The sequence below is a fragment of the Hypanus sabinus genome, chromosome 8 (assembly GCF_030144855.1).
Source record: "Hypanus sabinus isolate sHypSab1 chromosome 8, sHypSab1.hap1, whole genome shotgun sequence".
Classification (NCBI taxonomy): Eukaryota; Metazoa; Chordata; class Chondrichthyes; order Myliobatiformes; family Dasyatidae; genus Hypanus; species Hypanus sabinus.
In genome coordinates this window covers 166,412,116-166,439,854 of record NC_082713.1, presented here as the reverse complement: position 1 = coordinate 166,439,854, position 27,739 = coordinate 166,412,116, and the positions used below count along the sequence as shown (strand labels likewise).

Below are 27,739 nucleotides of genomic sequence, written 5' to 3'. Positions count from 1 at the left end.
ACAGAGCTAGAGCTTTATCTCTTCTATTTTGTCTATCCTATTTAAATGTCATGCAGCTACACTCTACCTTTTCTATTGGCTCAAACCCATCTCTGTAGTTAAACCTGTAATTTGCATCCTTTTAATAAATGGTTTCTATCTTTATTTACAACCTACTAGCTTCCTTTGATTTATATATATTTTTTGATGTGCTAGACTATTAAATTTGCTGTCCTGTCTTCTTATTTCAGATTATTGTTATGCAGCTGCTATCACTTTGAATTTTCTCCATAGTTTATTGTTTTCTTCTTACCTGCGTTTCTTGGTTACATTAACAAGAGTTCAACAAGTAAATCTTATCTAGTGATGGCTATCTAATTCACCAGAACATTTTTCCCATCTTGCTTTAATTGGAGCACATTCAGCAAGTCAGCTTTCACACCAATGTACTGGTGCAAGTTCTTATGAATTGAAAGGCGCAAAAAATAGGCAGCATTTTCTTTTATGATCCCGTGAAGTGAAGATCCTGCCTCTCAAGCATTTGACTGTTGAAGCCATTGGCAATGAGTGCATGGCTTGGGTATCAATATAGATCTTATTCTTAGTTGAACAATTGTGTGGTAGGTCTTTTATGACAACAGGATGTTAACATTCCTGTCCCAAAGTACTTCCCTGGCCACTAGGAGAAAACCTAGACCATGGTACCAGGGAGTCAACACAGCCTTTGGAGCTTAAAGCTGGGGCTACTAAAGAAAAAATTTCACCATATTCACCATATTTATGGCTTGCTAAACATATGTCTTGTTTTCCTTTCTTTGCTTAAATGATCTCCTCTGCCATGCTGATGTGATCAGATTGTGATCTTGTTCGTTTATATTGGACAAGGTCAAAGATTAAGACCAACTCATTGCAAAATTTGTGAATTTGATGTCCTGTCTTTTATTTATTTAGCAATACAGCACAGAACAGGCCCTCTGGCCCATTGAGCTGCACCAACCGGCAACCTACCTGTTTATCCCTAGCCTAACCACAGGACAATTTACAATGATCAATTAACCTATCAAGCGACACATCTTTGAACAGTGGGGGAAACATATGGTTATGGGGAGAATGTACAAAGTCCTTATAGAAGGCACCGGAATTGAACGCCAAACTACAATGCCCCAACCTGTAAATAGTGTTGCATTAACTGCTACACCACCGTGGCATCTATCCTTGACGACTGACTGATGTAGGGGACATGACTACATTCTCGTTTCAGCTTCCAGGTAACTTGTTGTCTTGCTTTTCTTTGCTGCCCACTACGCCGCTGGTGTTTAGGGCAGCACTGAAGGTTCTCCATCTCTGGGGGTGTTCAAGGCTTCCTTAGTCATGCAAGTCCCAGGTGGAGACTCAGGAATACAGTCACTCAGATGTAGAAGGATCCTTCATTGCTGTTTCTGTAACAATTTTATTTTACCTCTAGGAGTTGTTAGCCCTGAGCTGAACCCCCAAATCTGAAGGACTGGTGGACCACTTTTAGTCTGTCCTCTACCCTTTGACCTGTTTGGCATGGATGACCCTACCAAGAGACAAAGCTAAAGCCCTGACTCCAGCTAACATAGCTCTCTGGGTCATTGAGGTACGCAAGCCTCCAAACCCAGCGATAAGGTTCTGGTCCTCTTGGAGGCTATCTTGCTGACGCACCAAAATTAGCACAACCTATGTAGCCTGGACTGCAATTTACTAATTTTGAGCTGAAATTCTTAGGGGTTCAGAATCCCATTGCTGAAGAGTGGGATATCTGGTCTCCATCAACTCTTAAGTATTGTTGTCACAGTGAACCATCTGCTTAGTGTACTTTGTTTTAATCAATTAGCATATCAATGTATTCATTATGTATTGAAATGTTTATTAAAATGTCCTCGAATCGTATGTTTAACACACAAATTTATAGAACAAGAAAAGCACTTTTCTCTACCAATTGCTTACTTACTGTTTTGTGATACTATTTCTTTTGGCGGACTTGAACTGTTTTTTAAGTTTCTGACGTACACCCTTGTACTCATTGTTTTCGCTCACTCTCTCTGGCTCGCCCTCTCTATTGACGGCATCCTCTCTGTCCCTCTCCCTCTGTCCCTCTCTCCGTCTGTTGTGCCACACGTCTTTAATCCCTACACTGCTATCAGCACTCAGTGTGAGACAAGAAAGAGAATGGTAGAGCTTCATTCATCATGGAGATCAGTTGAGTGTTTTTCTATAATTTCTTAGTTGTTCGCTTATCTGTCAAAAAGGAAATGAAGTGCCTGTCAGTAAGATTCTGGCATAATTTGATATGCACAGAGAATTGTCTATTTCTCTGCTAGCCATTTCACTTGGCTCAATTCAGAATCGAGTTTATGATTGCTGATGATTGTGAAATTTTTTTGATACTGACATCAGATCATGGATTTGAGTTTTCATTACTTCCTTTTAATGAAAGTATAGTTTCTTACTGCTAATGAAGCTTTCTTTGGGTACATTTATGGTAAAGCATTGAAATTATTTTTTGATCCTGTAAGAAAAAGTAATGAAATCCGCAAGTTTTAGCTTCCATCAATATTCTCTCCTTGGGGTCTCACTTTCCTTTTTTTAAAAAAAAAATCTTTCTACTTGAAAGGAACCTAAGAACAAAATTATAAATGAATAATTCAAATGCAATTTAGATTATTTTGCATTGTGTAGAGTGAGGGAAATGTAACAGCATTGATTGGCAGCCCCTCAATCCAAATACTGTGTACAGTAAAAGGAAAGCTTGGAAAAGAAAAGTGGAATTTTTTGTTGGTAACAATGACTAGTGAAAAGCTGGTACGTAGATCAAAAAGTCCCTAGTACTTCGACAAAAAAAATTGAGATTGATGAACAAAATTTAATGTTTTGATGACATTCCCTAAATAGCAATAATTTGTTTATAAACTGATAGAAAATTTGAATGTTGTGCATTTTTTCCCTAGATGCTGGCATCTCCTTCACCATCAACATCAGGGCAGCTATCTCAGTTTGGTGCAAGTTTATATGGGCAAAGTAAGTCCGTTCATTTGTTAAAATTGTTGTGTTTATATGAAAATTCTTCCAATAAATGTGTAAACACTTAAGTAGCAGAGTTTCTCTGTAATTCTGTCTTCTAAGCTTCAATCATAAAAATAGTTCTTCTATAATAGAAAAGAAGCAACTCAATACTTCTGTAGGTATTGAAATCTAAGCATGGATTTCACAAATTGTTTCATTTGCAGAACATTAAAAAAATATAGTAACTAAGCCTTTGTCAAAAGTGTATAAGCAACTGTTGTATATTAAATCAAAAGAATTGTATCATTTTCAGCTTTGGTTTGAAAGAGAAAATGCATTTATTAATGTCATTGAAAATCTTGGTTATCCTTCCATTCTGTTTACTGCAGAAGTGATGGTTTGGATGGTTTGCGTCAAATGACATTCATTGTGAGCAACAGTACTTCCAGTGTTAGACAGTTTACTTTTAGTCACGATTGAATGAAACTGTACTCATGTTTCCACAGGTGCATTAGGCCTCCCGATGAGGGGAATGGGCAACAATAATCCTCAGTTAAATCGCAGCTTATCACAAGGTACTCAGTTACCAAATCATGTAACGCCAACAACAGGAGTGCCCACAATGTCACTTCATACTCCATCTTCACCAAGCAGGTATATAATAAGAATATTTATTACCTTGATTTGCTTCAGTACTCAAAATTATTTTTTTCATACTTTTTTTTTTGGAATTTCAATACCAAATTGTCTATGGGAGTGGTAGAATGGGAAATCTACTTTGATAAAGGAAACTAATCTTTTCAATGTCAAATGTGACAAGCTATATAAACTAAGCAAAATTCTGTTATGTGGCTGCAAGCAATGATGTACTTAATTAGTAGCATGACATTTCTGATGTTTTTGTCCAGAGGCATAGGTTTGTACTGTAAATACCTGGATAAAAACTAGAGCAGGTTTTCTAAAACTTGTACAACCATGTCTGAGTTTCTCTTGTTTATTGATCTCTGTGTCTGAACACATTTGAAGATATTTTAGCTGATTTGTAAAGGCTGTGCATCAATGCTAGGGAGGCACACATGCACAATTTTTCATTATGGTTAATTTCATTAATTTTTCAAAATTTATTGAGATACTGCACAGAATAGGCCCTTCCAGTCCTTTAAGCTGCAGTGCCCAGCAACACCCAATTTAACCCTAGCCCAATCCTAGCAACTCATTAACCCACCAACTGGTACATCTTTGAACTGTGGGAGGAAACAGGAGCACCCGGAGGAACCCACGTGGTCACAGGGAGAACGTGCAAACTCCTTACAGAGAGCAGCGCAAATTGAATCCAGGTTACTGGTACTGTAAAACGTTGTGCTAGCCACGATGTTACCGAGTGTTTAGCATTAGTGCAGTATTATAGTTAGAACCAGAGGTAATATTTTTTCCCCTCTGATTTTTACCAAATATTGAAAATTTAAGTTAATACTTAAAAAATGAAATGTTTGATGAAATTTTTGTGTGTTTTCCTTGGAATAAAAACAGAAAATGCTGGAAATGCTAAGGTCAAGTACCACCTAGAGAAGGAGAAGCAGTTAATATTTCAGATGAAGACCTTTTGAAAGAAATTTAGCATTTTAAGTCAAATCTTTGACTCGAAGTAATACCGTTTTTTTTCTGCCCATTCCTGCTATCTTTCCCGATGAATGCTTTCAGCATTTCTCAGTGAGTTAATTTCATAATTTCATTTATAGCTTGCAAAGGAAAAAAAATGTTTTTATTGTCTTTCCCTAAGATGCATATATTTTATTAATTCTAATTACTTCAAATTTAGAGTTGGAGGAAGATATTTGTGTAATGATATTTCTCTTTATTTTTGGAATATATTCTTAAATGGATTCGATGGGATAAAGCAACACACACAGAATGCTGGAAGAACTCAGCAGGCCAGGTTAGCATTGATGGAAAAGAGTACAGTTGACATTTTGGGAGGACTGGAGATAAAAGAGTTGAGTAGTAGATTTAAAAGGTGGGGGGAGGGGCAAAGCAAAGAGCTGAGAATTTGATTGGTAAAAGAGACAGAAGGCCATGGAAGGAAGAAAAAGGGGGGGACGAGCAACAGATGGAGGTGATGGGCAGGCAAGGATATAAGGTGAGAGAGGGAAAAGGAGATGACATTACTGGAAATTTGAAAACTCAATGTTCATGCCATCAGGTTGGAGGCTACCCAAATGGAATATACAGTGGCATGCAAAAGTTTGGGCATCCCTGGTCAAAATTTCTGTTATTGTGAATAGTTGAGTAGAAGATGAACTGATCTCCAAAAGTCATAAAGTTAACGATGAAACTTTCTTTTCAACATTTTAAGCAAGATTAGTGTATTATATTTGTTTTGTACAATTTTAGAGTGGGGAAAAAAGGAAAGGAGCACCATGCAAAAGTTTTGGCACCCCAAGAGATTTGAGCTCTCAGATAAATTTTACCATGGTCTCAGACCTTAATTAGCTTGTTAAGGCTATGGCTTGTTCACAGTCATCATTAGGAAAGGCCAGATGATGCAAATTTCAAAGCTTTATAAATACCCTGACTCCTTAAACCTTGTCCCAACAATCAGCAGCCATGGGCTCCTCTAAGCAGCTGCCTAGCACTCTGAAAATTAAAATAAATAATGCCCACAAAGCAGGAGAAGGCTGTAAGAAGTTAACAAAGTGTTTTCAGGTAGCCGTTTCCTCAATTCATAATGTAATTAAGAAATGGCAGTTAACAGGAACAATGGAGGTCAAGTTGAGGTCTGGAAGACCAAGAAAACTTTCCAAGAGAACTGCTTGTAGGATTGCTGGAAAGGCAAATCAAAACCCTTGTTTGACTGCAAAAGACCTTCAGAAAGATTTAGCAGACTCTGGTGGTGCACTGTTCTACTGCAGCAACCCTTGCACAAATATGATCTTCTTGGAAGAGTCATCAGAAGAAAACCTTTCCTGTGTCCTCACCACAAAATTCTGTGTCACAAGTTTGCAAAGGAACATCTAAACAAGCTTGATGCATTTTGGAAACAAGTTCTGTGGACTGATGAAGTTAAAATAGAACTTTTTAGCTGCAATGAGCAAAAGTATGGCGAAAAAAGGGTGCAGAATTTCATGAAAAGAACACCTCTTCAACTGTTTAACACGGGGGTGGATCAATCATGCTTTGGGCTTGTGTTGCAGCCAGTGGCACGGGGAACATTTCACTAGTAGAGGGAAGAATGAATTCAATTAAATACCAGCAAATTCTGGAAGCAGACATCACACTGTCTGTAAAAAAAAAAAAGCTGAAAATGAAAAGAGGATGGCTCATACAACAGGATAATGATCCTAAACACACCTCAAAATCCACAATGGACTACCTCAAGAGGCGCAAGCTGAAGGTTTTGCCATGGCCCTCACAGTCCTCCGACCTAAACATCATTGAAAATCTGTGGAAAGACCTCAAAAGAGCAGTGCATGCAAAACGGCTCAAGAATCTCACAGAACTAGAAGCCTTTTGCAAGGAATGATGGTTGAAAGTCTCCCAAACAAGAATTGAAAGACAGAAAACATTTACAAGATGTGATACTTGCCAGAAGGGGTGTTACTAAGTACTGACCATGCAGGGTGCCCAACTTTTGCTTCGGGCCCTTTTCCTTTTTTGTTATTTTAAAATTGTAAAAGATGGAAATAAAAAAAGTAATCTTGCTTAAAATTAAAGAAATGTGTCATCTTTAACTTTATGCCATTTGGAAATCAAGACATCTTTTATTGCTTAGCTATTCACAGTAACAGAATTTTTGACCAGGGGTGCCCAAACTTTTGCATGCCACTGTAAGGTGTTGATCCTCCCACCTAATTGTGGCCTCATCACGACAGTGGAGGAGGCCATGGATGGACTTATCAGAATGGGAAGTGAAATTAACATGGGCGGCCACTGGGAAATCCTGCTTGTTCTGGTGGATGGAGTATAGTTGTTCGGTGAAGTGGTCTCCAGTCTACGTCGGGTCTCACCAATATACAAGAGGCCACCCTGGGAGTACCGAACACTGTAAATGACCCTAACAGACTGACAGGTGAAGTGCTGCCTCACCTGGAAGGACTGTTTAGGGCCCTGAATGGTGGTGAGGGAGGAAGTTTAGAGGCAGGTGTAGCCCTTGTTCCACTTGCAAGGATAAGTGCCAGGAGGGAAATCAGTGGGGAGAGATGAAAAGACAAGGGAGTTGCATAGGGAGTGATCCCTGCGGAAAGCAGAAGGTTGCGGGGGAGGGAAAGATGTATTTGGTGATGAGATCCTGTTGGAGGTGGTGGAGGTTTTGGAGAATTATGTGCTGGACGCGAAGGCTGGTGGGGTGGTAGGTGAGGACAAGAGGAACCCCATCCCTGGTAGGGTGGTGGGAAGATGGGGTAAGAATAGCTGTATGTGAAATGGAAGAGATATGGTTGAGGGCAATGTTGATAGTGGAGGAAGGAAGGCCCCTTTTTGAAAAATGAAGGCATCCCCTTCGTTTTCTAGAATAAAAGCCTCATCCTGAAAGCAGATGTGGCATAGGGGAGGGATGGATTTTTTCTACAAGTAGCATGGCAGGACAAGGTATAGTTCAGCTAGCAGTGAGAGTCTGTGGGTTTATAACAGACTTTGGTGGATCATCTTTCTCTGGAGATAGAGACAGTGAGATCAAGAAAGGGAAGGGAGGTGTAGTAAAATGGACCAGGTGAATTTGAGGGCAGAGTGGAAGTTGGAGGCAAATTGGGTGAAGTCAACAAGTTCAGCATGCATGCAGGAAGCTGCACCAATGCAGTCATCGAAGGTCACCGGTGTAGGCATGGAACATAGACTGTTCCATGTAGTCGACAAACGGGCAGGCACGGCTGGGACTCTTTTGTTTCAAAGAAGAGGGAGGAGCCAAAGAAGAAATTATTTAGAGTGAGGACATGTTCCATTAGGTGGAGGAGAGTGGTGGTTGAGGGAAACTGGTTAGGTTTGGTGTCCAGAGAAAACGGAGAGCTTTGAGGCCTTCCTGGTGGGAGGTGGAGGTGTATAGGGGCTGGATATCCATAGTAAAAATAAGATGATGGGGGCCAGGGAACTTGAAATCCTCAAAGATCAAGAGCGTGTGCAGATGTAGGTAGGGATAAAACAGAATTGAGGTATAGTGATATGAGTTCAGTGGAGCAGGAACAAGTTGAAACAGTGGGTCTATCTGGACAAGCAGGTTTGTGGATCTTGGGAGGAGGTGGGGGAACTATGAGGTTGATGGCTGCTGTTCCTCCAGCATTTTGTGTATGATGCTCAGACTTCCAGCATCTGCAGATTTTCTCTTGTTTCAGATGGGATAAAGTTCTCCTGAGAGCTATAAAAATAAACAAGACACCACTGATGTAAATCCCAAAAACACTTGACTCTTGCATTCCTATGTGGCACTAGAATAACAGGTGAACAGAAGGAATCAAAAATATTTTTATAGTCATCATGATTATATGTAACATCCCCACCAAGCTGTGGGAATCTTAGAGCTTTTGTGATGGCACTGTGAGGCTCAGGTCCTTTTGTCAAAAGCAAACAGGTGCTGATTGTAAATGTCAAGGAAGTTTATCACCTACTGCAAGTCCCACTTGTCTTTTGTGTTAAGAACCTTCTGCAACACCAGTCATAGAGTGCAAATCGACACTCAGTGGCCACTTGATTAGACACCACTGCACCGAATAAAGTGGCCACTGATTGGATGCTTGTGGTTTTCTGCTGCTGTAGTTTATCCACTTCAAAGTTCAACTCAAATCCGAGGGGGACCAGTATTCTTGTGGGTAGATTACTAGAGCTTTACAGAGTGGTTTAAACTAATATGCCAGGGGGATGGGAACCAGCATGATAGAGCTGAAGATGAGCCAGCGAGTTTACAAGTAGATGATGGGTGTAACATGAATGTAAGGAAGGACAAGCTAATGATTGGTTACAAATGCAGACAGAGCCAAAATTCAAAAGGGCGAAGAATGCAGGAGAGGAAGAAATGTGCATAGTATTCGGAATAAGGTGGAAGAACTCATGGCGCAATTAGAGATTGGTCTGTATGATGTAGTGGGCATCACTGAGTCATGGTTAAAAGAAGACCATAGTCGGGAGGTTAATATCAAAGGATATACTTCGTATCGAAAAGACAGACAGGAAGGCATAGGCTGTGGTGTGGCTCTGTTGGTAAGAGATGGAGGTAAGAAATTGCAAAGGTAGAAAGCCATTATGGGAATCGTATATAGGCCTCCAAATAGCTGCCAAGATGTGGGGTTGAGATTGTAAAGGGAGCTGGAAAAGTCATGTAATAAGGGTAATGACAAAATTGTAACGAGAGACTTCAAAATGCAAGGGGGTTGAGAAAATCAGGTTGGTGTTGGATTGTAAGAAAGGGAATTTGTTGAATGGCTACGAGATGACTTTTTAGAGCAGTTTATGCTTGAATCTGCTCAGGGAAAGGCAACCTTAGATTGAGTGCTGTGTAATAATCCAGATCTTATAAGGGAACTTCATGTAAAGGAACCCTTAGGAAGCAGTGATCATAATATGATTGAATTCATACTGCAATTTGAGAGGGATAAGCATAACTTGCATATCAATATCGCAATGAATTAAAGGGAATTACAGAGGCATGAGAGAGGAGTTTGCCCAGGTGAATTCAAGGAGGATACTGGTAGCGATGACGCCAGAGCCGAGATGGTTGAGTTTTCTGGGAATAGTTCACAAGGTGCTGTACATGTATGTCCCACAGAGGAAGAGGTTTTCAAATAGCAGGCGTAGGGAACCGTGGCTGATAAGGGAAGTTAAGGACTGCATAAAAGCCAAAGAAAGGGCATATAAGATTGCAAAAGTGAGTGTGAAGTTTGATGATTGGGAAGCTTTAAAAATCCAACAAAAGGCAACTTAAAAAAAAACTTTAAGAATGGAAAAGATGAAAAATGAGGGCAGACTAGCCAATAATATAAAGTAGGAGACCAAAAGTTTTTCCATTTATATAATGAGTAAAAGGGAGGTGAGAATTGATAGTGGACCACTGGAAAATAATGCTGGTGAGATAGTAATAGGGGACAGATAAGCTTACTGAGTACTTTTCATCTGTCTTCACTGTGGAAGACACTAGCAGTGTACCAGAGGTCAGTGAGTGTCTTTGCTATTTCGAAGGAAAAAGTGCTAGGTTAACTCAAAGGTCTTAAGGTGGATAAATCAACTGAGCCAGATTGACTACATCCCAGAGATATTGCTGAAGAGTAGCAGATACATTGGTCATGATCTTTCAAGAATCACTTGATTCTGACATTGTCCTGGAGGACTGGAAAATTGCAAATGTCACTCCACTCTCTAAGAAGGGAGGAAGGCAAAAGAAAGGAAATTATAGGCCAGTTAGCTTAACCTTAGTGGTTGGGAAAGTGTTGGAGTCTACTATTAAGAATGAGGTTTCGAGGTACTTGGAGACTAATGTTAAAGCAAGTCAATGTCAGCATGGTTTCATAAAGGGAAACCTTGCCTGACAAATCTCTTGAGGAAGTAGGGTGGAGTGGATGACATTTACTTGGATATTCAGAAGGCATTTGATAAGGTACCTCACATGAGGCTGCTTAACGAGATAAAATCCTGTGGTGTTACAGGAAATATGCTGACATGGATAGAGTAATGGCTGACAGTCAGGAGGCAGTGGGTGGGAATAAAGGGGGCCTTTTCTGGTTGGCTGCCGGTGACAAATGGTGTTTCTCAGAGGTCAACATTGGGTCTGTTACTTTTCACATTGTTCGTCACTGATTTTGATATTGGAATTGCTAGGTTTGTGGCAAAGTTTGTGGATGATACGAATATAGGTGGAGGGAGAGGTAGTGCTGAGGAAGCAATGTGATGGCAGCAGAGCTTAGACAATATGAAAGAATGGTCAAATTAGTGGCAAGTGGAATACAGTGTTGGGAAATGTACAATAATGCATTTTGGTAAATGGAACAATAGTGTACACTGTTATCTAAATGGAGAGAGGGTTCAAACATCAGAGGTGCAGAGAGACTTGGGAGTCCTCATGTAGGACTCACAGAAGGTTAATTTACAGGTTGAGTCTGTGGTAAAGAAGGCAAATGCAGTGTTGGTATTTATTTTGAGGGGAATAGAATATAAAAGCAAGGAGATAATGCTAAGGCTTTATAAGACACTAGTCAGGCCACACCTGAGGTATTGTCAACAGTTTTGGACCCAGTATCTCAGAAAGGGTGTGTTGTCATTGGAGAGAGTCCAGAGGAAGTTCATGAGAATGATTCTGGGAACGAAGGGGTTAACATACATTTAGCAGCTATGGGCTCATTAGAATTTAGAGGAATGCGGGGCAGATCTCATTGAAACTTACCGAATGTTTAAAGGACTAGATATGGTGGATGTGGAGTGGATTTTTCCTATAGTGGGGATATCCAGAACTAGGGGGCACACCCTCAGAATTGAACAGAAGAGGACATTTATGTGCCAGAGAGTAGTAAATCTGTGAAATGCTGTGCCACAGACTATGGTGGAGGCCAAGTCCGTGCATATATTTAAGGCGGAAGTTGATAGTTTCCTAATCGGTCAGGGCATCAAAGGATAGGGTGAGAAGGCATGTACATGAGATTGAGTGGGATCCAGGATCAGCCATGATGGAATGGCTGAGCAGACTCAATTGGCTGAATGGCTTAATTCTGCTCGTCGGTCTTATGGTCTAACATGTGCATTTAAAGATGCTTGTCTGCTCAGTGTTTTAACACATGGTATTTGAGTTACTGTTGCCTTCCTGTCAGCTTGAACCAATCTTGCCATTCTCTCCTGACCTCTCTCAAGACATTTTCAACCACAGAACTTCCATTTGTTGGATTTTTTTTTTTTTTGTTGTTTTTGGTACCATTCTCTTAAGTTCTTAAGACTGTTGTGCATGAAATTCCAAGGAGATGAACTGTTTCTGAGATATTCAAACCACCCCATCTGGCACCAACAATCATTCCACAGTCAAAGTCACTTGGATCACATTTCCTCCCCATTCTGATGTTTGTCTGAACAACTGAACAACTTCTTTGGACTTTTAATGGCGATTCGCTATGCAAATTAAAGGTGCATTAACACCACTAACTGGACTGTGGTGTGGTATAGAGCCTCTTGGCCATGTCTGCATGTTTTTATGCACTGAGTTGCTGTCACATGATTGGCATTAGCAAGCAGGTGTACAGGTATACCTAATAAAGTGGCTGTTATGTGTAAATTTCAGAAACTAGAGTGAGGCAGCAGAGGCATGCCATTCTTAGTTCTGAAGGATTATTAAGAAGTTAAAATTCACTTCCCAAAATAGTGAGTTTTGCTGAGAGACTAGGGCAATCTTTATTGCAGTAAGTCAAAATATGGGAATGTTTTACTTACATAATTTCTTTCAGGCAATTAATAATTGTGGAGGCACCAAAAATGTACTTTTTTAAATCTCATATGTCTTTTGAATACCATTCATCTTACAAAGGTAAATATAAACTGGGGAGGGTATTTTTTTCTTTATTGCCATTGAAAGAGATTATTTAATTGTGCCCCTTTAAACATTACACAATGTTGCTTTCACAATTTTATTTTGAAAAATCATTATAAGTATTAATGATCAGTTGGCATCAGTTCTGAATTAATAGTTTGTTTCTATCTTACAACTACAGTTTAATTTGAGATGCTATTAACATGAATGGTTTATCCATATAAATTCTGTTAAGGAAGACTTTTGAAAAATTATAAAGAAATGGTCCTTTAGTGTTCATTGCTTACATTCTGAGCAGTATAAGACCATGAGACAGCCTAAAAAAATAGAGCTTATTTGCTATATGTTGGAGTTAAAAGGTAGAGTTTATAGGTTACACATGAAACCAGATAATTTCCAATATAGGGAAACACTGAGGATATTTTTCTAGTATGATGCTGAGCATCTAAAATTGTTTAAAATTTCAAATATACTTTATTGTTGTGGAAACATATTGTTAATGATCTTGTTAAAGAATGAACTGATGCATAATTTTAAATTGTTTGTAATGAATGTAAATCTGAAAAGGTAAGTAGTGCAAGAGATTCAGCGGAAATTGCATGGCATGTTTTATTTTCTTTTGTGTATTTTTTTCCCATTATTGGCTCTGTCAAGTATAATAATGTATCATTTATATTGTATTGATGTAATGCATAAAGTTGGAAGAGTACAATCTTAATGTTATCCATGGGTAGAAAGAAAAAGCATGCTTAGCTTTTGCTTTACCAGTTTTGTGTAACGATATTGGATATAGTTTTGGAATAGAATTTTATCTTTTTAATGCACAACATGCAATGTCCTAGTTTATTATTTTGTGTATTTTAACAGGAACATTTTGCCTATGAATCCCAGGAACATGATGAACCATTCCCAAGTTGGGCAAGGGATTGGGATTCCAGGGAGGACGAATAGCATGAGCAGCTCTGGTTTAGGCAGTCCAAACAGAAGCTCACCTAGCATAATATGTATGCCAAAGCAGCAGCCATCCCGGCAGCCTTTTACAGTGAGCGGGTAAGCTGAGCAAGCGATCTTTGTGTGTGATGAAATGGTCAGTAATGGTCTCATAACCTTTCATTACATTAACCTGAGTCACTGTTCAACTTTATATTTTGGCATCAACTGCAAATTCATTCAAGAAGGATTCTCAAGTGATTAAAAGTCAGCAATATCTCAGAAGAACAGTATTTTTCTTGTTTTAAATTAATAATTTAAAACAACAGTAACTGAAGATTTTGGACTCATATGAAAAATCCAAAATAAACAAAATAAGTCTCACTTCTTCAGATTTCTGATATGTAGTTTGCTAATGCTGCAGACTTTTTCAAATAAATTTGATGCAAATAAATGACTGGATTTGATATTTATCTGATTAAAATAGATTTATTTACTTTGTAACTGTCATGTTTCTGTGTAGGTTCTGGATAGACTTGAAGAAAATGCAGCATTATTTCAAAGTGATCATTATGTTTAACATTTAGAAGCAAAATAATACTGATTAGTCATAGATACAGCACAGAAACAGTCTCTTTGATCCACTGACTCTGTAAGCAAATATTTCCTTTCACCTATTTTCTTACCAACACCCCCATGTTCCACCACTCACTTACAACACTTAGTGACACTTTATGTGGTATCCTGTACCTAATAGATTGAGGGTATCTTTGTGGTCTTCTGGTGCTGTAGTACATCCATTTCAATGTTTGACATGGTGTACATTCAGAGATGCTCTTCAAACCACTATTGTAATATGTGGTTATTTGAGTTACTATCACCTTCTTGTCAGCTTGAACCAGCCCGGCCATTCTCCTCCGAACTGTCTCATTAACAACATATTTTTGTCCAAACAACTGCCGCTTGCTGGATGTTTTTTTTTTCCGCACAATTCTCTGTAAATTCTAGAGCAGGGGCTCCCAGCCATTTTCATGCCGTGGACCAATACCATGAAACAAGGGATCTGTTGACCCCAGGTGGGGAGCCCCTACTCTAGAGACTATCGTCCATGAAAATCCCAGGAGATCAGCAGTTTCTGAGATACTCAAACCACCCAGTCTGGCATCAACAATCATTCCAAGGTCAAAGTCATTTCTTCCCCATTCTGATGTTTGGCCTGAACAGCAACTGAACCTGTTTATGTACTGAATTGCTGCTACATTATTGGCTGATTATCTATTTGCATTACAAGCAAGTGTACAGGGGTACCTAATAAAGTGACCACTTAGTGTATTAGAGCAATGTATGGTGGTCAGTTAACTTACCAATCTGCATGTCTTTAGGATGTGGGAGGAAACCAGAGCAACCGGAAGAATTCTATGCAGTCATAGGGAGAGTGCGCAAATTCTACGCAAAGAGCACCCGAGGTCAGAGTTTGTTATTAAAACTAAGGGAGGACCCTAATTCCATTTTAAAAACTTTTACTTGATTTTAGAACACTTAACATGTAGACAGAAAAGAAGACATAAAGCAAATCCAGCACATAAGTTAATGTAGAATTCCTGAAAGTATTGCCAACTGTTTTGTTTACCAGTATCATGTTAGATTCCTTTATGAATCTAGTGCTAGAGCACAGAGCCGTGGATATTCTCTAGCACTTACAAAATCAGTGAATTTTGTTTTGAAATCTGCTTTAGCTAACTGCACAGTTTGACCCCATTATAAGAAATTCTCTTACTAATTTTATTGGTCAAAATGATTATGTGTGATCAAGATGAGTGTTAATACTTTTAAGGCTATCACTTAAACGTGATGAATGCCATCACAACTAAGACTATGAGTTTTCTTTGATTTTGAGCATGGGTATCAGATTCCCTTGCCCTGACATGTAACATGTTGTATCTGGTCCTGAATGTTAGAATGGGTTGAAGGCAAGAGGATGGGATTGAGAGGAAAAATAAATCAACTATGATCAAATGACAAACTGACTCGATGTGCTGAATGGCTTAATTTTGCTCCTGTGCTTCATGGTCTTAATCCTCCATGTGCTTTTCCATGAATGAAAGGTGGAGTTTAGTTTGATTTTTCCATCTATTCTGTGTTTAGGACATCACCATTTTGGGGAACTCTTTGCTGATCCATTTGGGATTTCTCTCAAAGTAGCTCACCAACGTTCTGAGATGGAAGCAGTCTTGAATACTTTGGCTCCTCACAGGCTATGGGTACCTCTTAAATCCATTTAAAGCTGCCCTTAGCGTGCACCTAAGTTAGTGGTCCCCAACCACCGGGCCATGTTGGGGACCATTGACCTAAAGTAGCCAATGTTGCAAGCTAGTTGCTGTTGGGTAGAAGTGGAATAAGAAAATCAGGGCGTGCTCAGGAGGCTTGAACTGGAAGATTGCAGTGTTTGGAGGGTTGTAGGAGGAGGTTACAGAAATAATGATAGGGCCACAGAAGGGCTGGAATATTATATCATTAGACGCTACAGGGGCAAAATAGTTTTGTTGTGCTTTTCATATTCAAAATGGAAGCAATTGGCCAGTGTGGTAGCATAGCATTTAGCATCTCGTGTGATGAAGGAGCTGGAGAGGCTGGTCTTGACTTTCATTGGACTGCAGGTGAGATCTTCATTGGACCCTCTACCGTTTGCCGACCAATCTCATGGGAATGGATGATGCCATCATCTAACTGTGGCAGAGAGCTCACTCCTTCCTGGATGATGCTGGTGACATTGTGAGAATCACATTTTTTGATTCCTCTAGCACCTTCAATACAATCCACCCACTTCTTCTGAGAAGAAGCTGCAAAGGATGGGCGTAGACAAATCCACTGGGTTACTGACTATTTGACAGATAGACCCCAGTTGGAGATGCTGGTGAGTGGCACTGAAGCCCCACAAGAGACTGTTGTGTCTCAGTTTCTGTTCATACTGTACACCTCAGACTTTCAGTACAAATCTGAGTCCTGTCACTTGCAGAAGTTCTCTGATGACCCTGCGGTGGTTGGGTGTATCAGGGACGGGCAGGAGTCGGAGAACAGAGGACTGGTGGATGAGTTTGTGGAGTGGTGCAGGAGGAATCACCTGCTCCTGAATGTGGCGAAAACCAGGGAGATGGTGACTGATTTTGGAGGAAGAGGACGGTGACGAGTCCTGTATACATTCTGGGGGAAGAAGTTGTGGTGGTGGAGGAGTACAAATACTTGGATGTTCACCTCCACTTCAGACTTGATTGGAAACCCAACACCAAGGCTGATTACAAGAAAGGGATGAGCAGACACTATTTTCTAAGGAAGCTGAGATCCTTCAATGTGTGTAGCAGATTGTTGGAGATCTTTTACCAGTCTGTTGTAGCGAGTCAGTGTTCTTTGGATTTATGTTGGGGGAGCAGCATCGGTGCAGTGATGCAAAAAGACTAAATAAACTCATCAAAAAGACTGGATCCATCCTTGGCTACAACATGGACTCTTTTGAGTTAGTGGTGGAAAGGCAATCACTAAATGAACTGTTATCCATTATGGACGATCAGGCACATCCTCTCCATGACCTTCTGAATAAGCAGCAAACAGGTTCATTCAGCACCACTGCCACAAGGATTGTTACAGTAAATCTTTCCTACCAAATGCAATCAGCAAATACAACAATTCATCTCTCTGCAAAAGGAAAACTCTCATCATAGTACAATAGCCTGTTTTATTATTTTGTATATTAGTATTGCACGTTGTAAATTATTATTTTGTATATTATTCTGTACTTTATTAAATGACATTATATTTATAATTGCTAAGTGTTGGTGCTGTAATGAAATAATTTTCCACTCAGTCAATAAAGTACTAATTATTATTAATAATAATAATGACATTATAGCACCAGTGGCCCAGTTCCACTGTCTAACATAGAATACTCTGTAACTTCCACCACCTCCAACGGATCACACCACCAAGCTCATCTTTCCCTCCCCTCCCCCCCCTTTCTGCCTTCCATGAATCCCTTGTCCATTCATCCCCCCCCCAATCCCTTCCCACCGATCTCCCTCCTGGCACTTATCCTTGTAAGCGGAGCAAGTGCTACACCTGCCCTTACACTTCCTCCCTCGCTACCATTCAGGGCCCCAGACAGTCCTTCCAGGTGAGGCGACACTTCACCTGTGAGTCAGCTGGTGTGGTATACTGTGTCTGGTGCTCCCGGTGTGGTCTTTTATTTATTGGTTAAACCTGACACAGACTGGGAGACCATTTCGCTGAACACCTACACTCTGTCTGCCAGAGAAAGCAGGATCTCTCAGTGGCCAAACATTTTAATTCCACGTCCCATTCCCATTCTGATATGCCTATCCATGGCCTCCTCTACTGTCAAGATGAAGCCACACTCGAGTTGGAGGAACAACACCTGACATTCTGTCTGAGTAGCCTCTGACCTGATGCCATAAACATTGATTTCTCTAACTTCCGTTAATGCCCCTCCTCCCCTCCTTACCGCATCCCTTATTTAATTATTTATTTATTTATCCATCCTCCCCCACCCCCCCCCCCCTCCATTTTTCTCTCCTTTTTTTCTGTCTCTGCCCATCACTCTGCCTGTTCTCCATCTCCCTCTGGTGCTCCCCTCCCCCTTTCTTCCTCCCGTCCCATGATTCTTTCCCTTCTCCAGCTCTGTATCCCTTTTGCCAATCACCTTTCCAGCACTCAGCTTCACCCCACCCCTTCCTGTCTTTTCCTATCATTTTGGATTTCCCCTCCCCCTCTTACTTTCAAATCTCTTACTATCTTTCCTTTCAGTTAGTCCTGACGAAGGGTCTCGGCCCAAAATGTCGACAGTGCTTCTCCTTATAGATGCTGCCTGGCCTGCTGTGTTCCACCAGCATTTTGTGTATGTCTTATGTACGGAGTTTGGTCCATTCTCCCCATGACCACGTGGGTTTCTACAGGATGCTCTGGTTTCCTCCCACATTCCAAAGATGTATGGGTTAATGAGTTAATTGGTTTAATAAATTTACCTTCACTTTGCCTTTGGTCATTTGGGTGACATTGGCTTGTTGAGCTGGAAAGGCCTGCTGCATCTAAAACAAAACGAGACTGAAGTAACTCTTATTGGACTATTCAAAAATATTCATACTATGTTATGATTTTAGCAATTATTATGATTAACCCATATCTCTTAAAAATTATGATTATTTTCAATGATCCTTTTGTCCTGAATTTTTAGACTTCATTGTTTATGTTTATTTGAAAGTTTTAATTGTTTTTGGACTTTAAGAATTTTAGCTTTGGAATAGAAAACATAGAAAATAGGTGCAGGAGTAGGCCATTCAGCCCTTTGAGCCTGCACCGCCATTCATTATGATCATGACTGATCATCCAACTCAGAACCCTGTACCTGCCTTCTCTCCATACCCCCTGATCCCTTTAGTCACAAGGGCCATATCTAACTCCCTCTTAAATATACCCAATGAACTGGCCTCAACTGTTTCCTGTGGCAGAGAATCCCACAGATTCACCACTTTCTGTGTGAAGAAGTTTTTCCTCATCTCGGTCCTAAAAGGCTTCCTCTTTATCCTTAAACTGTGACCCCTCATTCTGAACTCCCCCAACATTGGAACCAATCTTCCTGCATCTAGCCTGTCCAATCCCTTTAGAATTTTATACGTTTCAATAAGATCCCCCCTCAATCTTCTAAATTCCAGCGAGTATAAGCCTAGTCGATCCAGTATTTCTTCATATGAAAGTCCTGCCATCCCACAAATCAAACTGGTGAACAATCTGGAGAACATTCTCCCTCTATGGCAAGAATGTCTTTCCTCAGATTAGGGGACCAAAACTGCACACAATACTCTCGGTGCAGTCTCACCAAGGCCTTGTACAACTGCAGTAGAACCTCCCTGCTCCTGTGTTCAAATTCTTTTGTTATGAATATTGCTGATCATCAGGAACATTGTGTTTTGACAGCTGGTTTAGCCTTGGGCATGCTTATTTACCAATCAAAAATAAAACTGCTATGGATGAAATACTTGTTGCTCTACACCTACCCCTCTTCTTTCCTAATGCTAGGATTTTGTTCAGGAGGCTGTGGACGTGAACCAGTGTTGCAGGGGCACTTCATAATTATCACTTCATGATAATTAATAGGAAGTTTTGACTGTGTAATTATAACCCTCTTTCATGGAATCTTTACCCACTCATATTTCAATTGTGGAATTATGGAGTTGCACACACGACAACAGCTATTTCTGTTCATTTACCAAGAACTCATGTTGAGTCAATTATCTTCAATTCATCTTGATTAGACCTCACTAATGGTCTTAAATCTTGTCTACAAGGGGTGGAGCAAGCACCCATAAAATTGTACTTGACTAGTGGTGAGATACTATAGAGACAAAGTTTTAGTGACTGAATCATGTTACTGCCATTTGGGGCATATTTTTAAAATGCTGGACCTTATACAGTGCATTCCAGTCAATTCTGTCATCAGTTAATCAGGACAGCTGCTTATTTGGGGTAAGTCTTTGGGACACTATGCTACTTAATTGGGGCAGGATTCTGTTGCCAAACAGTTTCTAACTAGTGTCAGATGCATGCACTTGTGCCCATTAGTTACTACTTCATGCTGAGAGTTAAATAGTTTCAGTTACATGTGTTTGTGTTCAAAAAGCGGTGACTTTGTCACTGATAATTTGCGATAAGTAAGCAGTAAGACAATTAAGAACTGTTTTGCTCACTGCAGTTCCAAGTATTCAGGCTCAGAGATAGCAGAAATGGCTGGGAGTGAAAATGAAATGATTTCTCAACGTCAATAAGTTAGGAACTACAAAGAATTTGAAGCTGTCAATAATCATCTTGACTGGTACAATGAAAATTAAAATTTGGAAGATGCAGTCGTCAAAGGCATTGTATGAAGGCAGTTCATTATCTGCACGAGGTGTCTGCACTGAATTTGTTCATTTACAGTCAGTCAGAAGAATATGACGTGTACCCTGGATTCATTGATAACTATTAGGAACTAGTACATAGTTTTATAGTACTGTAGTAGTATTGTTGGTGTTGTAATTTTTTCTTTATTTCACTTAGGTACATAAATCATTACTCAGTTAAACATTAGTTTGTCTTTTTTATACCTTTTTAACTATTTCCAGGAAGCTTCAGCTAAGTGAGGCAACCGCTTAATTGGGCCGAAATGTACTCATTCTTATGTGTCCCAATTAGCTGGAATCCACTATATTTAGATTTGATCCAGGAGAGCAACAAAAAGTCACCTGATGAGGCATTGATTCAACACCTCGGATCAAAATAGAGTTAGTCATAAGAAAATTGTGCAAACCTATACAAGTTCTGAACATCTTGAAAGCATGTCCACCTTTAAAGGCAGTTTTGGTATTGGAGATCTTAGAGGCTGATATATTACAAAGGCAAAAGTAAAAACCAATCAAAAAAGGAACTCATTTTGTGTGAATGCTTGTGCAAATGGCAGCAATTGCACCATAGTCTGCTTAATTCTAATAACTAGCAATGCCTGATCTCAGTGGTGGCAGTGAGTACCAGACAGTGGAAGTGGAGATGATGTTTCATATAGTAGGAAAGTGTGTATGTGGAGGACAGAGGGCACAGCATGAGAATTGATGGCTGTCCTTTTAGAATGGAGATGAGGAATTTCTTTAGCCAGATGGTGGTTGAATCTGTGGATGTATATATTTATAGTCTTTGTATATATTTATTGGAGAGATTCATAGATTCTTGATTGGTAAGGATATGGGGAGAAGGCAGAAAAATGGAGTTGAGAGGGATAATGAATCAGCTATGATAGAATGTTAAAGCAGACTCAATGGACTGAATGACCAAATTCTGATCATATATTTTATGGTCATGTCTATGTTCTCAGACTGAGATTGTGATCTGGAACTTGTCCCTTGTGCATCATCATATATTGACATGGTACAAAAGAATTTCTAAGCAACTGTGTTTTCCCTGTGCTTCTTTCCTATTTGAGATTAATGTACTTTATAAATTTCTGCTGTAGACAGATCTGATGAGACATGTTGATTGCTAAGAATGTCAGTTTTATTTTGTGAACTCTAACTGGATATTTAATCGTCATCTGGTCTTTGTAAAGCAATGATAATATATTTGCTTAAGTAATGGTATCTAAATTGCATTGCTGTGAAGGTGATCCTGCATTTTACTGAAAAAGCCACATAGATGCTGTCATGTATTACACAGTATTATTGACCATTTAAAATTAATCAGTAAGGTATAAAAATGGTTTTTAGCTTGTAGTATTATCACTTGCTATCTCTAACGTTCAAGAAGAGGTACCTTAATACTGACTTTTGTATTCAACTTTTGGAGGAATACATTGTATTGCCAATTAATTGCTGATGTGGACTTTGTAATTAAGTGATCTTCCCTTGTTTTACAGTATGTCTGGATTTGGGATGAACAGGAATCAGGCTTTTGGAATTAACAATTCACTTTCAAGTAACATTTTCAATGGGACAGGTAAATGTGTTTCATGTTTGAGTTCTAATATCACTTTTGCATGTTTGCTTAACTGGCAAAATTTTGCCACTGACATATGAATACTCCTTTTTATTTGCACTGCATATACAGGTTTAATTTTAATTTCATGGTTGAGGACTCAAGTTATTATGTGTAGTAAATGTAAATAGGTTCTGAATTTCCTGGAGGCACATCTACAGTATGGCTATCATGTCTCAATCACATTGATATTCACTAAAACTGGGAATTAAATTTATGGAGGACAAGCAGGGATTTTGTTTTGAGCTGTAGTATTAATTTGTTCACCTGCATAATACCTAGTTTGAGAAGGCCAAACATGAGAAATCTGAATTACTGCTTATCTATGAGCAGTGTTTGGCATTCATCGAGGACATAAGAAGAGTGGCTCCAAAGTTTTCAAGGAATTACAGTGTAATGTGAAAATGGTGAATTACAATGTAATCCTAAATTCCCTCGGACCTTAGCATTGAAAACAAGTCCAATGATACAAATCTCCAGGAAAGTCTGAGACCTTCATTTTTAGTAATCGTTACAATGTGAGGAAGTGACTGGAAGGTCTGTTATTCTGATGATCATTTTTTTGTTCCATGGACTTCTGGCCCATCTACATTGTTTAAATATGTCATTACATAAGAGTAATCAAAAAGAGCAGTTCAAAACCAAAACTATTCTCCCATGCTGCATTGATGACAATGTTGCTGTTTGTTCTTTGGAATTTTGACCACTTCATTAATTCATGACTTTGCAATCATCTGTATCTGTTCATTAAGAGCTTTTGTTCTCTTTCCTTCATAATTAAACAGCAGATCTATGATCCTTTATTTTAATTTTGGTTATGAAGTATCGACACCAGAATGACCCTAAACCTTTTGAAGCACGAAGATCTGCTAGTACTGGCAGAATGAGCTTCACTTAATGGCTTATTCAAAAATCATCAATCTGACAATCACTTGGTGCTTTAATGTCAGTCTAGTATTGAACCTTGACCTGAACCCTTGAACTTGTAAGTTAAGAAAGTTAGGTGATACAGGTCTAAAACTGAAGATAGGAAGACAGTTTTAAACTACATAAAATGTGGGGCTATTGTGTGCTAAGACAATATACCACCTCAAACTAATGTTTGGATTACTATTTGATCTGCACACATTTGGTTTTGATTTTTATCAGAATAGGATCATAAGACCATAAGATATAGGGGCAGATTTAGGGCATTTGGCCCATTGAGTTTGCTCTGCCATTTCATCTGTTTCTCTCTCAGTCCCAGTCTCCTGCCTTCTCCCCTTATCCCTTCATGCCCCATCAAATCAAGAATCCATCACCTTCTCTTTAAATATACCCAATGACTTGGCCTCTACTGCTGCCTGTGGCAACAAAATCCCTAGATTCACCACTCCCTGGATAAAGAAATTCCTCCTTGATTCAGTGCTAAATTTGTGTCCGCCTATTCTCAGGCTAATACTCTGCTCCTAGACTCCCGCACCATAGAAACAATCCTTTCTACACTCTAGGCCTTTCCAATATTCAGCAGGTTTCAATGAGATTCCCTCCTTCCACACCTCATTCAAGCTAGATTTTGAAACTAACTGGATTTTTCGTGATTTTTGATGAAGGATTTTTAACTAAAATGTTAGCCATGGTTTTCTGTCGAAGGACGCTGCCTGACCTGTTGAGTGTTTTCAGCATTATTTGTTTGATTCAGATTTCCAGCATCTGCAATTGATTTCATCCTAATTCTCCACATAAATTCTTTCTCTGGTAATGAGGACTTTTTGGTGATTACACTCCATGGTTAATTTGTCAATGCAATTGGTCACACTGTTGGATATGATAGTGAAATCCAGTTTGTACCACATGAATTTGTTTTTTCTGGGATGTATAGGGTTGGAATATACATTCATACATATTTCTTTGAATACTACATGGCATTGGCTTTGACAATTATTGTTGTATATATCTGTGACTGATAATATTGCATTCATGACTTTTGCTGCATATTTGGCTGCATTATTCAATTCCATTTTTAGTTTGGTTTAATATATTTTTAAAATACAACTCTTGTAACATATCAAGATGAACATCAGTAATTATATTTAAAAATGCTTCATAATTTCTTTTGGCTTAACTTGTTTTATTGAAAATGCTTTCTGATCAGTCTGTTGATTTGGTATTTTTATTTGTGTTGTAGATGGAAGTGAAAATGTTACGGGGTTAGACCTTTCTGAATTTCCAGTACTAGCAGACAGATCCAGAAGGGAAGGAAGTGGCAATCCAACTCCACTAATAAATCCATTGGCGGGGAGGACTCCATATGGTAAGAGGCCTTATCAAGTCTGCCATAGTTTTGTTTGTACTTTAAAGAGGGAGTCTTGTAGATCACTCACCTTTTAAATCTAGCGTTTGAACTACTAGTGAGTAATTTGAATGAAGTCACACAAAGAAAGGTTTCTAGTTTAGAGTCCCAATTCATACAGCACAAAAGTGGGTTCTTCAGTCTAACAAGCCAACATTGGTTATCAAATTTGCATTCACCCCACACAAGTCCGCTTTCTTTTCCTTCTCTTAAACTCACTTTACACAATTTACAGTGATCAATTTAATTACCAACTCAATCATCTTTGAATATGAAAGAAAACTTGCGCAGTCACAGGAAAACATGCAAAGTCCACCTAGCACCGGAGGTTCAATATCAGTTCACTGCAGCTTTTTTAGCTCCACCACTGTATTGTAGTTTCTGATGTATTAGTTCCTTTTGGCTAGATCAGAATTGGTGGTGTTGCAATTTAGCTTCCGCCATAATCTTAGGATGAAAAAGTTAGTTTTACCCGGATTCTTCCTCCTTAAGTGGCATCCAACTGAAAATTTATATATAATACTTGGATGTAATATATTAAGCCATACTGATCTAGGGTAAGTAGAACTAAAAGCATACAGGTTAGATCCATGATCTTCCCCAAGGTTCCATCGATATGTTTTGAACTTATGTAGATGGTGGTGGTAGAAGAGTATTCCATCCCTCTTGATACTTAGTGAAGCCCAGCTTATAAGCATGTAAATATACAGGTGAAGTTGTGCACCAGACAGTATTCGTTCATGGTATAAGGCAAGTATCTCACCAGTCTTGCCATTGTACCAGAGTGCAAAGCATATGAGAGGGCATGCAAAAAAATACAGCTGCAAAGTGCATGTTATTTAGGAAGTGAGGGGCCATGTTTCCTGGTAGTACACTATAATAAAGATTAAATCTGCCACAACACATTTGTTTTGCCCAGGAATATGCACTCTACAGTTTAGGAAGTCCTGATTAATGTGATGTTAATTAAGATCAGGTGCTTGGGCTAAAAAAGAGAAGAAACAAGTCCAAACTTTTGAGTTTTGATCATTGCCCAGTGGAAGACGAAAGAAGTACCAACCAGTTGTACACAGCTCTACGTATTTCTATAAGTATTCCTTTGCATGTGTTGTCATATGCTTTGTACTCTGGTGCAATGGCAGGACTGTTGAGATACTTGTCTTGTACCAAGAACCATTACTACCTGGTTCACAATTCTATACAATTTCTCCTACGCTTGTAAGTTGGGCTTCGTTATGTATCAAGAAGGATGGTTGGTGTAGTATTGTAGTGATTAGTATAATGATTTAGATTGGGGTTCAGTTCCCACCGCTGTCTGTAAGGAGTTTGTACATACTCTTCATGACTGCATAGGTTTTCCTTCGGTTTGGTTTCCTCACTCATTCCAAAGATGTAAGGTTAGTAAGGTGTAGGCATGCTATGTTTGCACTGGAAACATGGTGATACTTGTGAGCTGCTCTGCACAATCCTAACTGATTTGATACGATGCATTTTGCTGTATGTTTCGATGTACACATGACAAATAAAAGCTAACTTAATCTTAAAAAAAAACTACTGGAAATACTCCTAAACTCGAGAGATTCTGCAGATGCCAGACATCCAGAGTAAAATGCTGGAAGAACTCAGCTGGTCAGGCAGTATCTATGGAGCCGACATTCTGGGCCGAAGCCCTTTATCTGGAAATCACTGAAACAATACAGACTCTGCCAGTCTTTATTGCTGGATGAGAAATATAGTTAATTTTTAGGTCAAAAGTATTTCATCGGGATTGGCTGAAATTCCAGGCTTGATATGAACTAGCAAAAAGTACCTCTCTGATAGATCTTCTGTTTGGTTTGAAAGGATACCAGAAGGCTACCAATATCAGTGAATCTATACCTCTGAGTGTATTGAATCCTTGGGGATGAAAAGGGTAATGGAAAAAGTATTGATATTTCCTCCATAACCTAGAGCTCAGAAATAATTCGCTCTTCAGTAATTTTTAATTGGATACCTTTAGGTATCACCAGTAGATTCCACGTTTACAGGTGGAGTAGGTAAAACATGTTAAGCAAGCCTGGAGGTTGCTTAGAATGTTTGCTCTTTCCTTTTCATAAACTAAGACATTTAAATTCCTTTCCCAGCCCCCCTCCTAAAAGCTGAGCCTAAAACTGGTAAATTATATGTGCAGCATGTTCTCCTTGTAACCTGTAAAGGGGGGAGGGGCCGCATATGGTGGAATGGTGGTGCCCAGTTAATTGATATGATGCTGTTTGTCACGCGATAGCAAACTAAGATCAAAAAACAGAATTCTACAGACAATGAAAAGTGTTTCTATAACCAGTAGATTTGGTTAGAGTTTGAAGTCTGACTATATTTAGTCATAGAGATTGTTGTAATAATTAAAAACAAAAGTGAGCAGACTATGTCAGTGCTACAGTTCAGCATGAGTGAGAAAGATAAAACTGAAATATTGAGAGCTATCTGTAGTAAAAGAGATCAGTAGATGATCCTTCATGCTCTCCATGTAATTTTCATCACAAAGGCTGATCTTGGATCAACTCAGCATCAAGAAACAACAGAATGTATTGGATACCCTGAAGGCCATAGGGACTGATATCCATCACATATCACTGAAGAATTAAATCACACCTAGAGCTAAGTTAATCCAGTTGGCTTTTATTATTCCTCAGTTTACATATATAGATATCTATCAGATAGTGTTGCTTGATTTGTTTCAACTTTACTTCTGCCACTCAGTGTGAGGTATTATAGGTGGGGTAGCTCAAACATGATAGAGTTGATTGGAGGACAGTCTGGGTTGTATGCTTCTACTACTGTTTGATTTGGTTTGCACATCCTCCTATCAGAGAAAATAGTGTGTGGAGCATTGCTTTCTACTTCTCTGCCCACTTAAATGTTTTTGGATCTAAGGATTCTTATGATTTGCTTAGAATGCCAACATTTTTCAAGGATGCATTGAAGGTGAAGTATTTTCTCTGCCCTCCTGAAAATTGCTTGCAGTGACAGAGCTCAGAGTGAATTGCATATTTTCGTACTCTGGTCTCGGGCGTGTGGATGATTTGAGCCTTTTATTGGAGGTGGGGATGGGAACTTCAGTCATGGGGTTGACGGCGTAGGTGAGTAGCAGACACTGGTTCACCTATCATATTAGTGAATCTGGTGGATTTTGTCGATAGAGCATTTGAGGTGCCAAAAGTAGTTCATCTTTGTCACTAAGGCAAACAATAAAGAAGACTACTTGAAAGCTCTTTTCCTCGGTATTCATTTTTCTCACAGCCTGAGGGGACAAAAGCTGTTATCCAGTCTGGTAATCTTGACCTGATGCTTCTGTACCCCCTTCCTGACAGTAGTGGGTCAGGGAGATTGTGGGAAAGTTGGTGGGGCCATGTCTTGGGCCTTTCATCACTAATACTCCCGGT

General features: G+C 39.3%; 1 protein-coding gene across 7 annotated transcripts in view; it reads left to right on the top strand.

Moving 5' to 3' along the window:
* Positions 1-27,739, top strand: part of cnot2 (CCR4-NOT transcription complex, subunit 2) — a 164,443-nt gene that overhangs the window by 87,360 nt on the left and 49,344 nt on the right. For 6 of the 7 annotated variants that reach the window (XM_059978449.1, XM_059978451.1, XM_059978454.1 and 3 more), the window contains 5 exons: positions 2,952-3,021; positions 3,513-3,660; positions 13,358-13,540; positions 21,867-21,946; positions 24,153-24,278. In XM_059978449.1, the coding sequence (XP_059834432.1) occupies positions 2,952-3,021; positions 3,513-3,660; positions 13,358-13,540; positions 21,867-21,946; positions 24,153-24,278 (607 nt within the window). The remainder of the gene's footprint in view (positions 1-2,951; positions 3,022-3,512; positions 3,661-13,357; positions 13,541-21,866; positions 21,947-24,152; positions 24,279-27,739) is intronic. The other variant, XM_059978447.1, reaches the window with a different exon arrangement.